Source organism: Dryas octopetala, chromosome 2 (genome assembly GCF_963921425.1).
Source record: "Dryas octopetala chromosome 2, drDryOcto1.1, whole genome shotgun sequence".
In the NCBI taxonomy this organism is placed as follows: Eukaryota; Viridiplantae; Streptophyta; class Magnoliopsida; order Rosales; family Rosaceae; genus Dryas; species Dryas octopetala.
Genome location: NC_141367.1, coordinates 22693975 through 22709320, shown reverse-complemented (window position 1 = coordinate 22709320; position 15346 = coordinate 22693975). Strand labels below are relative to the sequence as shown.

Here is a 15346-nt window from a genome sequence, read left to right as displayed (position 1 = left end):
CAAAATATCGAATATTACCCATTTATATAGTATATATATTTTGACCATCCTTATCTTTGTCTTAGTCAAATCAATGGGATTGACTATATACATTCTTATATTTCATTTTTAATGGCCTTAATTACCCAAATAATATATACATATATAAAGTTAAATATATACTTGGTGTCTACGTACGTTATTTCCCATACTCTTAATTGGTTCCCCTTTTCTTTTGGTCAAAGCCATGATTCAATGAAAGAAGTGCAATGATTGGGTGGCTAGCTGCATGTACATAATTAATTAGTAGTTGACTTAATCATTAATCATACATTCATACTCCAATTATCATATATATCATGAAAGAGCATTACCAATATTTAAAGATTATATGCAATATTTAATCAAGTTCGAAAGCCGGTTTGCCACGGCTACCTCTATATATAGAGAGCTAGCCTTGGTGCCTTTGATATTGCATGTTCATATATTCAAGTAGCAGAGATAATTAATTACAAGTTGACATTAATTGTTATTGGGAGAATTATATTATATGATGAGGCCTAGCAATAGCATAAATGTTGTGTTGGTTTCTCTTGTTGTGCTCATAGTTAGTAGTGTCTGCAATGGAGGTCATCATGAGCAGCTGTGTCCGAATTTCTATCGCAAGAGTTGCCCTGGAATTGAAGCAATAGTGAGAAACATTACATGGAGCAAGGTTGCAGCAGATTCCACCATGGCAGCTAAGCTTCTAAGGCTCCATTACCATGATTGTTTTGTCAGAGTACGTATGACTTCCATATATTATATGTTAACCAAGGCCCTATTACTTAATTTTCTAACACGTACAGCTTAGTTAGACCTTTGGAATCCAATTGTACGTTCAACATAATTATCAACTTTAGCATATATACATGCATGTAAGTTTCTTAATTAATTAAGTTGGTTTTAATTTTTGTTCCATATATTAATTGTATAGGGATGTGATGCATCGATATTAATAGATTCAAGCGATGGCAACTCGGCGGAGAAGGATGCAGTACCAAACCGGTCGATTGCAGGTTATGAAGTTATTGATGAAATAAAAGCCAAATTAGAACAAGACTGTCCCGAAACCGTCTCCTGCGCCGATATTGTTGCCTTGGCTGCCCGAGATGCTGTTTCTTACCAAGTATGATATATGCTCTCAAATTATTTATATTATTATATATATATAACTATATAACTATATCAAATTAAATAATTAATGATATATTTTATATAATGCATGCATGGCATTGTGCAGTTTGGGAGGTCCATGTGGCAGGTTTTTACTGGGAGAAAAGATGGAAGAGTCTCACTTGCCTCTGAGGCTTCAAGTGATTTACCATCCGGAGCTGCAAACTTCACCACACTCCGACACCAATTTACTGCTTTGGGGCTCAACCTCAAAGATCTTGTTGCCTTATCAGGTATATAATATTTCCGGCCATGTCTTTTTAATTAATAATGTTTTCTTATCAAATATATAGTTTGGTAGTTCGATATGTCGCTACATACTTACGTTGTTAAACTATCAGTTTAAATCATATGTTCATATAAATTTTTACTTGGTTTTGATCGCTGAGATCATTTTTAATGAGCAACTATGTCAATTATGAATAGGGTCGGCCCTGAGATTTTGAGAATCGAAACGAACCATAAAATTGAGACCCTCGATTGTTCATGTACTTTAGTTGATGAGTCTAATGTAGTATATAAACATATAAATTTTGCAGGGGCACATACAATTGGAGTGGCACATTGTGTTGTGTTTGCAAGGAGACTGAACTTGACAGGGAAAGGAGACATAGACCCTTCATTGGACCCAGAGTACGCAGAGTTCTTGAGAAGACAATGCCCTAACCCACCGGACCGGGCCACCGTGGTGGCGCTGGACGCCAACAGCTCCCTCTCCTTCGACAGCCATTACTTTGTGGGTCTCAGCCAAAACAAAGGCCTGCTCAAATCAGATGCAGCTCTGCTCACTGACCCTCGCGCAGCTAGGATTGCTACAACCTTCCAGAACTTTCATGTCTTCAAGAATTACTTTGCTACTTCAATGAAGAAAATGGGTGCCATTGGAGGGAACAATGGTGGTGATGATGGAGAGATTAGAAAGAATTGCAGAGTTGTTAATGCCTAATAGCTAGCTCTTCTCAATTTGGATGTTCTAATTAATTATGGTTCCTAATTTGTTTTGTTCTTTTTTTCAATGTCATAAATAAACAAGAGCTGTACTCTATATGATTCGAAATAAATAAAAGAACATCCCAAAAGTCTACGTGTTATGTAATAGTACTATTCTACGTGTTATAACATAGTTTGTGAGAAAAATTAGGGTATAAGATTAATAAATATACACGTGTTCATATCAAGTTATCAACAAACATATGGCTGTGGGAGACAGTAAACGTGAAAAGGGAATATACCTATACGTATCGGACCAACGAAGGGGGCTGTCCCTAGCTAATTTGAACATTGAATTAATAACCGCTTGTTTAAAAAACATGCAATTAGTGAACTACCTTTTTAATTTTCTGAAGCCATATATATCGTTTCCTAATTTTCTCTGACTCTGCATGGTTTGCCTTGTAATTCAACAGTGTCAATGGGCAAGAAGAAGAAAACTGAACAAGAACCCAAAGTAAGGTTGATTACCTCTATATAATTAATTACATATAATGATACTTAATTTGAGACTCAAACTTACAAAATTTACATGCAATTTAATAATATATCGTTTAATTATTTATAGACAGTGGTTGCAGAATTCAAAGTCTCAATGCACTGCAATGCATGTGAAAAAACCGTTGCCAAAACGATTTCCAAACTCAAAGGTACTTCTTCTACAAAGTACAAACCCACAATTATTTAATTATTTAATTTTTTGATTATTCAATTTTATATGTTTTGGGTGTTCAGGGGTGGAGAAGTTTGGCACAGACATGAAAAAGCACAAGGTTGTGGTAACAGGGAAGATTGACCCACAAAAGGTTTTGAAGAAACTGAAGAAGAAAACAGGGAAGAAAGTGGAGATTGTGGTTGAAAAGGAAGAACAGAAGCCAAAGGATAATGAAAAGAAATTGGAAAAAGTGTCAATTGTTTATCCACCCACGTTGGATTACTACAAAGAGGGTGAAACAGTACTGATGATGTTCAGCGATGAGAATCCAAATGCTTGTTCCATAATGTAGAGAGAGAGAGATAGATGAGGGTACACAGATAGATCATTTTCTTTATTTAGAATTCATATTTAATAATTAATTTGTTAACAAGAAGGTTAGGATGAAAATAATGCATTTTTGCATGGTTCGATCTCTATTGATTGTCTTTTCATTTTTGTTATCTGCTTGGCAAGACATGACATATATATATCTTGATAATGTAGTTTCCTACTTTCCCAGCACTAAATAGTCTCCTGCCCATACATGAAATGTCCTTTTGGCCAAATTCTGCCTATGGATTTGACATCTTTCTAGTGGCCTCTTTGGCTCTTTAGTGGGAATACCACAACCCAATCGCTCTCTCTCTCTCTCTCTCTCTCTCTCCCCACTACCATGCTGTATTGCTGTCATTTAGTTAGGCATTGAGGAAATAATGGGATGCACAGTGCAATGCATGTGAAATTTCTAACACCGACCCACCCACCTCTTTGGTTGTGACAGATTTTTCGATTGCAGAATTCATATTCTAAAATTTGTGCCCCTTTATCACCAAGATACATGCATTGAGTAGTGTTGCCAAGAAGCAGCATTATTTTAATTTTTTCAATATCAGAAAAACAAATAATATTTCCACTCTTGTTTCACAACTTCAATTTTCACTATCCTATAAATATCAAGAAAAAAAAATTAATAATATTTTAAAGATGTACTTTGTAGGTAAAATTTGTATGTTACTGCCTACTGGATTTTGCACAAGAGATCTGCACAATGGTGTTGGGTTATTTTTGACCCAAAATTGGCATAATCCTTAAGCAATGAGGTAAACCAAGTGCATGACAACTCAGAATTGGATTGCCAAACTGTTCATACCCTACACATAAGTTGACACATCTTGCAAAAGATCTCAAGAGCTCCTTAATTATAGTCTGATGCAAATCAATTCTTGCATTTACAGGACATTTTAACACTGCTACTTCAACTAGTTGGAGCTGCTAATTGGTGCACTGTGGATTGGTTAGGTTGACTTCAACTAATGCTATTCTTTACTCAAATGTGCTACTTTATACAGATGGATAAATGAAATGCATGTAAATCATTACAGCTTTCATTTTGTATATAGTGAACAACTGGAACTCTTTAATTATCTTCATGACATTATCTCCAGTGCCTCTCTTGTTTGTCCAAGTATATTGAATACTGTTGCTGCAATATGAGAAGGGGTGAGCCCGGCTTCAGCCAATTGATCAGCAGGGGAACCATGGTCAATGTATCGATCAGGAAGAACCAGCGGTCTCCACTACAAGTTATCGAGCATCAAAGTGAGTTTTTCAGTAGCTGAGGAGTTCAATGCTAATGAATGCAAGAGTCATTGAAATTAGGGATGGACACGGGTCGGTTTGGTTCGGTTTAGCCCCCAAACCGTAGACCAAACCAATGTCTTCGGGTTAGTGATTTTTCAAACCAAACCAACCCAATGAAGGTGAAACAACCGAACCAAACCAAACCAATTAAAGTCGGGTTGGGTTGGTCGGTTTGATCGGTTTGGGCATGTCTCAAAATACAATTAAAATTTAGGCCCAAATTATAAATGAATGAAACTCCCTTTAAGTTATAAAATTAATGTCTCTATTTTCTACACATGAACCCAATTCAGTACATGTCTGCTTTTACAGTGGAACAATTACAGTCACATGTAAAATAAGAAAACCATATATGTGAAACATTAATATTAATATATTAAAAAATAAAGCCATGTGAAAGATTAATATTAATTTATTATAATATTAAAGAACATAGGCCATGAAACTAGGGAAGGTGAGATGAGTTCTCATTGCTTTGAGCCTTTGACTATTCTAAACAAGGTGAGATGAGAAACTAGACATGTGAATATTTAATTTAATTTTTTTAATTTTTAGGTCGGGTTGGGTCGGGTTTGATCGGTTATTTGGAACGTCAACCCGCTAACCAACCCATTTGAGGTCGGGTTGGTCGGGTTATGAACCGACCTCTCTAAATTGGGTGTTAGAAACTGAACCAACCCAACCCATTTTGGTTGGGTTGGTCGGGTTGGTCGGGTTGCATCGGGTTTTGTCCACCCCTAATTGAAATATAATATCTGCTGATTCATAACAATAGATTCATTCATACCTTCAGTTTGCCATCAAGAAGGCCATCAAGGGCCAGGAACTGAGCAACATGAGATCCAAACCCTCCAATGGATCCTTCTTCCACTGTAATCAAATACTCATGTGATTTTGCAAGGCTGCGAATAAGAGCACGATCCAGTGGCTTGCAAAATCGTGCATCAGCAACTGTTACACACAAGCCATGGGGTTCGAGCAAAGAGACTGCAGCCAAACAGCTCTGGACTGCTGCTCCATAGCCCAAAAGTGCCACTCTTTCCCCTTCCATCAAAATTCTGCCTTTCCCTACCTGTAGGAAAGTTGCCAAACTATCTTGTAAGATATTCTTGAGATTTTCCATTACTATAGAGATATATAGTAGTAGAGACTAACCTCAATAGGATTGCCTTTGTTCCCTGGTGGCAGCTGAACACCAACCCCATTTCCTCTTGGGTATCGGAAACAACTTGGCCGGTCATCTATGGCAGCAGCAGTGGCTACCATATTGAAAAGTTCTGATTCATCAGCAGGAGCCATCACCACCATGTTAGGCAGGCATGCCATAAAAGTGACATCAAAAGACCCACAATGTGTGGGACCATCAGCTCCAACCAGTCCAGCTCTGTCCATGGCAAATCTCACAGGCAGCTTCTGTAAGTCTACATCATGTACTACCTGTGGCATGAACCCATAAGTTCTTTTAGTTTGACATACTCTTTCAGTAATATTATAACCATCAAAGAATCAAGAACGGCACCATATTAAATTTCCACAGATGATAATAATGAAGATGGTGATGATTAAGATGGAAGAAGCTATTAGCCTATTAGCTTGCCTGGTCATAAGCTCTCTGCAAGAAAGACGAGTAAATTGCACAAAAAGGTTTTAGGCCTTCACAGGCCAGACCTGCAGCAAAAGTAACAGCATGCTGTTCTGCTATTCCAACATCAAAGCATCTTGTTGGAAAACGGCGGAGGAAAAGATTCAAGCCTGTTCCACCTCCCATTGCAGCGTGGATTGCTACAATGTCTTTGTCAGCTTCAGCTTCTGCAATCAAAGCCTCTGCAAAGTATGTTGTGTAAGACTGTGTACTAGCACTGGCTTTGAATTGCTTTCCAGTTGCCGGGTCGAACTTGGCCACCCCTGCAAAAAGCAAAACAATCTAAGTTACTCATCTGTGATGGACTATATTGAGATGAGGCATATCACATATGCAGACCACATCTATGAGGACTTTTTAACTGCATTTAATTTTTAGAAAAAATTCAATGAATAATGATGAACTTGTGTGCCCAACTGCTAAATAATGACACCCCCACCCTACCCTTCAGAAAGATAAAATTTACTTTAGTTCTGTGAAATTCTGTATTTACCATGGTACTTGTCTGCAGCTTTCTCTGCAAATGGATATCCCCGGCCTTTCTCAGTGATAAGGTGGATCAGAACAGGACCCGTTGTTTTGGTACTTTTAACCTCTTTGAGAATGGCAATAAGATCATCTATGTTGTGACCATCGACTGGACCAATATAATACAGCCCAAGCTCTTCAAATAGTGTGGAACCGGTACCACTGATCATTCCTCGAGCATACTCATCAACTTTTGCTGCCAGTTCATGCACGGGACCGCCAATTTGTTTGGTAACTCCCTGCAAGAATCTCAAATATAAGTGTTGAGCCATATTCAGATTTTGACCAGATATTAGAAACATTTTCTTTATTCATAATTATGTCCGGACTTCAGATTGCTTACTTTGGCAACCTCTCTTAATTCTCTGAGTGGCCTGTTTGATTGCAACCTACTGAGAGCACTACTCAAAGCTCCCACTGGAGGTATGGGTCCATCAAGATTAGCAGTAGGTAAAGAAACCTGTTTATTATCATTAAGAATAATAATCATGTCAGAATCCAGGTACCCAGCATTGTTCATGGCTTCATAAGCTTGTCCTGCTGTCATGGCACCATCACCTATAACAGCAACTACATGATTCTCTCTTCCCTTTAGATCCCTCCCCACTGCCATCCCTGTGTGTCGATTAACATCCCAAAGGTTAAAACCAAAAAAGAGAAATTGACCTTATGATCTAAGTTCAATAAAGACTGAAATTCTAGAAGTTTACAATTCGATTGTTCAGACAAAAGGCCAAAGTGATTGTATGACCGATGATAGCAGGCTACATTATAAACATTCCAATGACATAAGATGCATGATGCAAGTATATCACATGAAAATATAACCAAAGGAAGCTTATTTCCTCAATAACAGAATCCTTGTTAAATAAGTTTGTACTTTGTGCCATAAAAAAACAGTCTTACAATTAGATAAAGATAGATGTTATATAAAAACCTTGTATTCAGATATTGTTCTAAATTCTAATCTTAGAATTAATATCTAACCAAAAAAACTTATTAGTAAGTTTGATATGCTTTAATTCTCAAAACGGGGAAAAACAGGAAATTACCCAAGCCTGCTGAGATAGTGGTAGAGCTGTGACCAGTGCCAAAGCAATCATATTCACTCTCAGAGCGCTTAGTGAAGCCAGCTAACCCATTGGTCTGCCTCATAGTGTGCATCTTATCTCTTCTCCCAGTCAAGATTTTGTGTGGGTAAGACTAGATCAAAAAGAAAAATTTACAATCAAATATGAAACTTGCAATGGTTTTCAATCTATACAAAAGTGAGGAAGAGGAATTAAAGAAGGTGAGACTGAAACCTGATGACCAACATCCCACAAGATCCTGTCTTGAGGAGCATTGAAGACATAATGAAGAGCCACAGTGAGCTCCACAACACCAAGGCTTGAGCCCAGGTGACCTCCAGTTTTAGAAACATTGAAGATGACATCAGACCTCAATTCATCTGCTAGTTGTTTAAGCTCCTGAATCAACAGTTATCATATATAAAAGGCAAATTAATAGTTAAGCTCCTGAATCAACAGTTGCTACAAAAGCCATAGGCTTTTAATTAGTTATGTACCTTGACAGAAAGATTTTTCATGTGAATTGGATAGTTTATGGTGTCCAAGAGAGGAGTGGGTGGTCTCTGTGAGTAATACTCTTCCCTCTCTGACAGTGATGCACAAACCCCAGTTGGCCTTCTCCTGAACTGTACTTCCAATTGAAAACAAAACGCCCAATGACCCATAATTCATGACTAGAACAATGAAACTGAAAATTAACTAAGTTAAAAATAAAAAACAAAAACCCAGTTCCAAAAAATCATTTCAGCCACATGAAAGTGAGCAATGGGTGAGTTTTCTCAAATTTACAAGATACATATTAACATATGCATGTTTTCTAACCTGATTGAGCTTGTGTGGAGATTGGCATGGAAGAGCAGATGACCCCCAAGAAAAGTGGGACAAGAAAGAGGCAGATTTATGGGCATCTGAAGGTGTTGTTGCCCGGTTGATACGTGCAGGAATTGAGAATGTGCAAAGAGCCATTAATTACATGCACAAAGAACAACAAGGAAAGCTGAAGAAATTCTGTAATTAGAGGCTAAATGAAGAAGGACCCAGAAAAGGCAAGGTGATTAAGAAGGGTCTGTGAGAGAGCTCCCACTGAGAGAGCAATTGAAGTGGTGGTGAACAATGAAAATGGTGTGATGGTGTCAGTGGGAAATGAATAAAATAAATAGAGGAGCAAATGAAGGCGTGTGCGTGTGGAATGTGTGGTTGACAGTGAGGTAGTGTCAAAATGTGAATGGAAATTAGGAGGCTTCACAGGACCCAAATGTTCCCCACCGGAGAGCTTTAAACTGTTCACTTCCATTCCTGTAATAATTGTAATTACCAGTGCCAATGTCTCAGGATCAATGTGTGCATGTGAGCTTTCATTGGGCCACGTCAGAGGAAATCAAATAAGGATAGATTGGTGATAGGCATGAATACAGCACTCCACCAAAAAACAGTTTTTAACTTTTGTTCATGTGTGACATGATCATTTGCCCCGACTTCAATTTTAACTAACAAAATTTTATGCAATTTTCTTGAGAAAAAATAAAAATTATGACCCCTAACGGTCTTACTATGTCGTTATGTACACACGTAAATTTATATTTTTTTCGCCGCAATGGCGCAATGCACCATGATTTGTGAAAAACCTACGCAAGATGCCCTCATGATGGATTCCCCACCAAATGGATTTTATGCGGTTTTTCTTTTCCAAAAATGACTGTATAATCCGTTTTTGGGTCAATCGAGTATCGTTATAATTCATTTACGAAAAAATAAAAAGCGCTAGTAAAGAAATGTTGTTAAGACCAAATAAGACTATTTCAATAAAATGTACAACATTATGTACCCATTATTAATAATAGTATAATTCACTTGTATAAGTAGGTTTGACTTATTTGAGATATTTAAATTCAAATTCTCTCTTTTTCCAAATAAGAGAAAAACAAAATTTAAGGATATTGATATGAAAAGTCATATCCATAATTGTGGTCCATTTAATTCTCATAATTCAAGGAAGACTAGCAAATTGGAGTTGATTTAACAAATTGACCGGAAAAGAGAACTTAAATGTGTTTTTCTTATGTGAAATAAAAAAAAAATACAAGAATGGTTTTAAACATATTGGATTTGGAGTAGGATGTTTTCTGTTCAATGCATTCAATATGTTTGTTGAATTGCTTCTTTGGTTGCTTTTACAAGCATTTCGATGTGAATGGATATCAAAAGTGTATTGCTATTTTGATTCCATGATCATGAAAATCTAGAATCATAGAAATGTTTCTTTTTTGATGAAGTAATACTCGAGGAAACTCTAGATTATAAAAATTTGTAACATATTAATATTATAAATTATCGTTAATGGTCGTATTATGTCGCTATGCTAATGTGTATGTGTGAAATTATTCATTTAATAAAAAGTGAAAGTTACACTAGGTCATTATATTTATGTATAAATTTATTATTTAAAAAAAAGTAAAAAGTTATACCACATCATTATATTAACGTGTAAAGTTATTCATTTAATAAAAAATAAAAAGTTATACACTTATACTTATGCTAATGTGTAACAGTGTAAGACTTCATTTAATGAAAAGTATAAATTAGGAGTGCAACTCTGGACGGTTGGAAGGAAAACCAACCCATCAACCCGTACTGCACAAGTTGGGCTCAAATTCGAGCTCGGGTTCAATGTTGCATGTGAGCATTCATTGGGCCACCTAAGAGGAAATCACAAAAAGATGAATTGGTGATATGCATGAATACAACACTCCACAAAAACAGTTTTCAAATTTTGTTGATGTGGTAATGACATGGTCATTGGCCACTAAATTCTATTGTAACTAACAAATTTTTACACTGCACTTTCTTGGAAAACATACAATTACAACTGCTAACAATCATACCAAGTTGTCGTTATGCTAATGTGTTAATTTATTTCTTGTTTTTTAGTTGAGACCTGTAAATTATTCATTTTAGAAAAAAATAAAAGAAGGTAAAGAAATGTGGTTAAGACGTGTAAATTATTTATTTTGGAAAAAAATAAAAGAAGGTAAAGAAATGTGGTTAAGACACGATAAGACTATTTAAGTTACATTCTTGTACTACATTATGTACCGCATCATTAATAACAGTATACTCGTATAGCTGATTCACACATGTGTTAGTAATGTGGTATAAAATGTGATCCATTTAATATTATTGACAATATTATTTAGTTATTGATATAATGGTATTGTTCTTTACTAAATATTTAAGTTTGAATTCCTTTCTCTTTTCAAATAATTTTTTGTAAGGATGTTGATATGGATAGTCATATCACAGTAGTCCAATTAATTCTCATATTACATGGAAGACTAGCAAATTGGAGTTGATGGATGCGATAAATTGATCGGCAAAGAGAACGCTTTAGTTTTTGTTTTTTTTTTTTTTTGGTGAAAATAATAATTAAATTGATATGAATAGATTGGATGCATTTTGATGTGAATGGGTATCAAAAGTGTATTGCTATTTTTATTTCATAATCCTGAAAAATTTAGATTTTTAAGATACTTTTTTCTTTTTTATGAAGTAATACTTGAGGAAGTGACCTAGGTTCGATCTCAGGCAACGACGCTTATTTTTGTCCACAAAAAAAAAGTAATACTTGAGAAAGCTCTATTTTATAATAATTTCCAACGCATTAATATTATAACATTACCATAAATATTTTATATGGAACTAAATGTGAGTACAAGCATGAAAAATGATTTGTCACCATCGTCAATTTTAACTAACAAATTTTATACTGCACTTTCTTGGAAAAAAACAGTTTCGACCATTAATGATTGTATCACGTTGTTATGCTAATGTGTAGAACTATTCATGTAATGAAATATTAAAAGTTTAATTATACCACTTTGTTATGCTAACATATAAAGTTATTCATTTACTGAAAAAGTAAACCGTTATACCATGTCGTTATGCTAACTAAAATAGTAAAAAATTATACTACTTCGTAAAGGTTAATGATAAGTAAAAAGCTATAATTCATCGTTTTGCTAACGTGTAAAGTTATTCATTTAAAGGAAAAATAGGGATACGACTCAAACGGGCTGGAAGGCAAACCAACCCTTAACCCGTACTTCACAATTCAAGCTCGGGTTCAAACGCGAGTTTGGGTTCAAGTTTAGTCGGATAGAGAAATATTGAACCCAACCATAACCCATGATATATAAGGTTGTGTTTGGAATGGTCTCGAGTTGCTCGAATTGACTTGGTTATGCTCAACCTATAAGCCCAATTTAACAAATTTTATGGCGAAAAACAACTCAACCGCAACATGTACCATGTCGAGTACCATGTCATTATGCTAATGTGTAGAATCAGGATCGCCAACGTGTACCATGTCGTTGGCCTTCCCTGACCAGGATCGCTCCAACACCTCGTGGGCAATTACCATGTTATTAACTAATTGAAACTTTAATACAACCTTTTCAATGAAAAGTAGAAAGTTATATTATGTTCTTATGTAAACGTGTAGAGTTATTCATTGAAGGGAAATTTTTTCAAAAAGAACTTAAACTTTGACCCATGTGTCAATTCAAGATGCGTACTATGAATTGAATCAATGTGCCCCATTTCTCTTTATTTTAATTTTGAAGCCAATTTTCGTTAGTTCAGTTACATTTTTCGTCCCAAAGACGACTATGTGGGTGAAGTGGTTTGACTTCTTTAAACTTGTATTATAAGTGGAATGACGAATTTATTACTTTTAGACAGAATTTGCAACTGAGTTGATGGAAATGACATGTTGGCATCAAAGGTAAAGTTGGGAGGGCAGAGATTGATACAACCTATAATTCATATCCTGAATTGACACATGAGGCAAAGTTTAAGTCCTTGAAAATTTGTCCCTTCATTTAATGAAAAGTAAAAAGTTATACTACATCGTTATGCTAACATGTAGAGTTATTCATTTAAGGTGTAGACTGCATTTGTGGTTTAATGATTTGAGCTGTTTAACCTTTACGTTTCTCCTCAAAAGCTATTTAACTATTTGATTACTATCACAATCATTATTGTATTTATTGAGAATAATGTGTACGTCCATTGATTTGATCACAATTATATATTTAAATGGTTTTTGAATTGGTTAACCCCTTATTTATCCAGAATGAGAGATTCCTTATTTATATATGCTCATATTTCTCATGTTTATGTATACTCTCGTTTCTTAACTTATAAGAGAATGATAAATCATCATATTCAAGAGTGTTATTCAGTTGAGAATTTCTCAAATATTAGATCCAAGATGGTATGGTTTCAATATACAAAACTAAACTTACTAATTGAGAAGATAACATATGACATTATTAATTGAGTTAATTATCATCATTTCAAAGGTATTTCTTTCAAAAATTTAGTGTAAAGGAGTACGAGACTCGTTTCTATTTTTGGTAAGTGCAAATTATTTTGGATGTCTTTATCATAAATATTCAAACCCCAAAAACATCCTTTATTCCCAACATTTTCAAACACTAGAATGCGGAAGATGGATTTTATAGGTGTCTAAAAATGGGTATGCAATTCTTAGAGAAGTAACCCTCGTAGAGTTATACTTTATTTTGTTATGACGCCGTAGGTAACCCTCGCAGAGTTACACTTTATTTTGTTATGATGCAGTATATAACTCTTCTAAAGTTACACTTTATAATTTCGTAGAATGACGTAGTATTGTTTTAAGGTTTAAGTATTTAGAGTTTAGATTTTATGACTTCATATTTAGGGAAAGCCCTAAATTCTAAAGACTATAACATAAATCCTAAACTCTCAAAAGAATTAAAAAAAAAAAACTAAAACTTGGGTATGCTTGGGTTTTAATAGTATTGATACTTGATTTTTCTTGAATTGTGGCTTAGAAATATTTTTTGTGGCTTAAAAATACATTGATTAGAAATTTGGGTTTATGACTAAAAAAGGTTGTATGTTGTGGCTTATTAATAAAGAACTCTTCTTAGAATTCGTTTCTCGAAACAAAGATCATCACTCAATCTAAAGAACTCTTCTTAGATTAGTGCCTTGAAGGTTGAAGCTCCAACTCTGATGAGTGCAACCCAAAAATAAAAGACAGAGACCCAGAATGAGATAAGAAAACAACTGGAATACAAATAACTATTCAACTTTAGTCTGAATAAGCAAAGATCATATGTCCATGGTGGAATGCAAAGAGGATACAGCATGATGACCTTACAGAAAAGAAACCACAACACATTAACTCCTAATAAAGTTCCTCAATGTTTCATTCAGCCATGTTTGCATGAGAATAGAAATGGCCATCAAAATTGAATTATTTTACTTCAGCTAGAGAGAGAGCAAGAGTTTTCATCAAGACAAAATAAACAACACCACTAGCTAATGCAAGCCCTTAGGAATTAGGTCTACCTGAAAACAAAGTGTCTACTGGGAATGAAAAAAGGGTGGACAAAATGGATACAAATGGGGCTGACTACTTGCTCATTTCATTTTTGCCTCTGTAAATAGAACGTGACGATTTACCCGGGGGTCATATTTTCGGAACTCAAGCTTCTCTGCCATCCTAGAAGGCTTCTTCTTGACATAGAAAAATCCAGTCCCGGCAGCTGAGACAAGCCGGATGAACAAGGTAGCCTTCTTCTTCTTGTCACCCATTCCTTAATTCAAACAAGAGAAAGCCAATCAAATAAGTGATAGAAAACGCATGTTTCACTATAACAACTATCTGTAATCCAAATCCATATTCAGAACAACTTATAATAAGAGAAAGTAGTGCTCAATCTGTCCTAGTAAAGAGAACTCCATCGAACTCACACAACCAACATACTTGTAGATGTAAAATTGTGCCCCAAAAGCAAGTACTTTGGGGAAGTCACAAACAGAGCCACAGAATCAAGAAAGCTCTTAGCACCAACAAGATTACATGACTGAGATCCATTATCCTATGCCCCCAAAACACTAAGCTTGTAATTCTCCAAACAAAATCACATAAGTCTGAATAATATCTCAAAACGTGTATGTCACTACCCTCAATTGATACTTACAATACACATACACTATCAACTCCAAAATCAGAGACAGAGTACGTAGCTAAAAAAACTATACATGTATGCCCAAATGGTATGCCATCCAAACTTCACCATTATGGAACTATAAATTTGTGAAGAACAAAACTTTTAAAAGCCATTTTTTTTATAAGAAAAGCTTTGAAAAGATTCTAACGATCTACATGAGCATAATAACACCTTCAGCAAAAACACCCATATTATATTTTACCTCAGGATGAGCTATTATTCATTGAAAAACCAAAAACAAACCAGAAAGGTGCAATCTTTTCCATATATCCATAACCCATCTTCCATTACTACAACCACTCCCATGTCAAAACAAAAACAGGCAGGAAAATGGAAACGTTTTCGCTACAAATGATTGAAATAATTCAGGGACTTACTTGTAATCGTCTGAGGGAGAGAAACAGAGGAGAGTTGGAAGAAGCCGAAGTTGGGGTCTCTGAAATTTGGTTGAAGAAAAGAGACCTAACCAACCCAAAACGACGTGTTTAAGGGTCACAAATTTTACTGCAAAGACTAAAAT

General features: G+C 35.4%; 4 protein-coding genes across 5 annotated transcripts; 2 read left to right on the top strand and 2 right to left on the bottom strand.

Annotated features, from left to right (window-relative positions):
* Positions 1 to 532: 532 nt before the first annotated feature.
* LOC147294237 (Peroxidase superfamily protein) lies at positions 533 to 2140 on the top strand. Its single transcript, XM_086233979.1, has 4 exons — positions 533 to 760; positions 956 to 1147; positions 1262 to 1427; positions 1734 to 2140. Exons 1-4 carry the CDS (start codon positions 533 to 535, stop codon positions 2138 to 2140), a joined length of 993 nt encoding a protein of 330 aa, XP_086090105.1.
* A 465-nt stretch (positions 2141 to 2605) lies between these two features.
* On the top strand, positions 2606 to 3191 carry LOC147294236 (Heavy metal transport/detoxification superfamily protein). The gene is made up of 3 exons (XM_086234411.1): positions 2606 to 2641; positions 2753 to 2834; positions 2920 to 3191. The coding sequence occupies exons 1-3, from the start codon at positions 2606 to 2608 to the stop codon at positions 3189 to 3191; spliced, it is 390 nt and encodes a 129-aa protein (XP_086090537.1).
* Positions 3192 to 3982: 791 nt separating this feature from the next.
* LOC147294235 (putative 1-deoxy-D-xylulose-5-phosphate synthase, chloroplastic) lies at positions 3983 to 9019 on the bottom strand. Of its 2 annotated transcripts, none has more exons than XM_086230359.1 (10): positions 8585 to 9019; positions 8260 to 8388; positions 7997 to 8161; positions 7745 to 7895; positions 7036 to 7307; positions 6658 to 6931; positions 6120 to 6427; positions 5678 to 5959; positions 5310 to 5594; positions 3983 to 4458 (listed from the first exon to the last, which is right to left on the bottom strand). In XM_086230359.1, exons 1-10 carry the CDS (start codon positions 8726 to 8728, stop codon positions 4309 to 4311), a joined length of 2160 nt encoding a protein of 719 aa, XP_086086485.1. In that variant the 5' UTR covers positions 8729 to 9019; the 3' UTR covers positions 3983 to 4308. The 2 variants fall into 2 exon arrangements, with proteins under 2 accessions (XP_086086485.1, XP_086086486.1); XM_086230360.1 differs by having other exon boundaries at positions 8260 to 8450; positions 8585 to 8725.
* A 4979-nt stretch (positions 9020 to 13998) lies between these two features.
* On the bottom strand, positions 13999 to 15345 carry LOC147294234 (Ribosomal protein L33 family protein). Its single transcript, XM_086231699.1, has 2 exons — positions 15204 to 15345; positions 13999 to 14409 (listed from the first exon to the last, which is right to left on the bottom strand). The coding sequence occupies exon 2, from the start codon at positions 14405 to 14407 to the stop codon at positions 14234 to 14236; it is 174 nt and encodes a 57-aa protein (XP_086087825.1). The 5' UTR covers positions 14408 to 14409; positions 15204 to 15345; the 3' UTR covers positions 13999 to 14233.
* Between the last annotated feature and the right edge of the window lies 1 nt (position 15346).

Bases quoted from the DNA above. Each gene is read 5' to 3' on its own strand.
- LOC147294237 (XM_086233979.1), top strand. From the start codon at position 533: ATGAGGCCTAGCAATAGCATAAATGTTGTGTTGGTTTCTCTTGTTGTG. The intron at 761-955 runs GTACGTATGACT...TTAATTGTATAG, and splicing joins ACCATGATTGTTTTGTCAGA to GGATGTGATGCATCGATATT. The intron at 1,428-1,733 runs GTATATAATATT...TAAATTTTGCAG, and splicing joins AGATCTTGTTGCCTTATCAG to GGGCACATACAATTGGAGTG.
- LOC147294236 (XM_086234411.1), top strand. From the start codon at position 2,606: ATGGGCAAGAAGAAGAAAACTGAACAAGAACCCAAA. The intron at 2,642-2,752 runs GTAAGGTTGATT...AATTATTTATAG, and splicing joins AAACTGAACAAGAACCCAAA to ACAGTGGTTGCAGAATTCAA. The intron at 2,835-2,919 runs GTACTTCTTCTA...TTGGGTGTTCAG, and splicing joins AACGATTTCCAAACTCAAAG to GGGTGGAGAAGTTTGGCACA.
- LOC147294235 (XM_086230359.1), bottom strand. From the start codon at position 8,728: ATGGCTCTTTGCACATTCTCAATTCCTGCACGTATCAACCGGGCAACA. The intron at 7,896-7,996 runs GTTTCAGTCTCA...TTTTTGATCTAG, and splicing joins TGTGGGATGTTGGTCATCAG to TCTTACCCACACAAAATCTT. The intron at 5,960-6,119 runs GCAAGCTAATAG...TTCATGCCACAG, and splicing joins TGCAGAGAGCTTATGACCAG to GTAGTACATGATGTAGACTT.
- LOC147294234 (XM_086231699.1), bottom strand. From the start codon at position 14,407: ATGGGTGACAAGAAGAAGAAGGCTACCTTGTTCATCCGGCTTGTCTCA.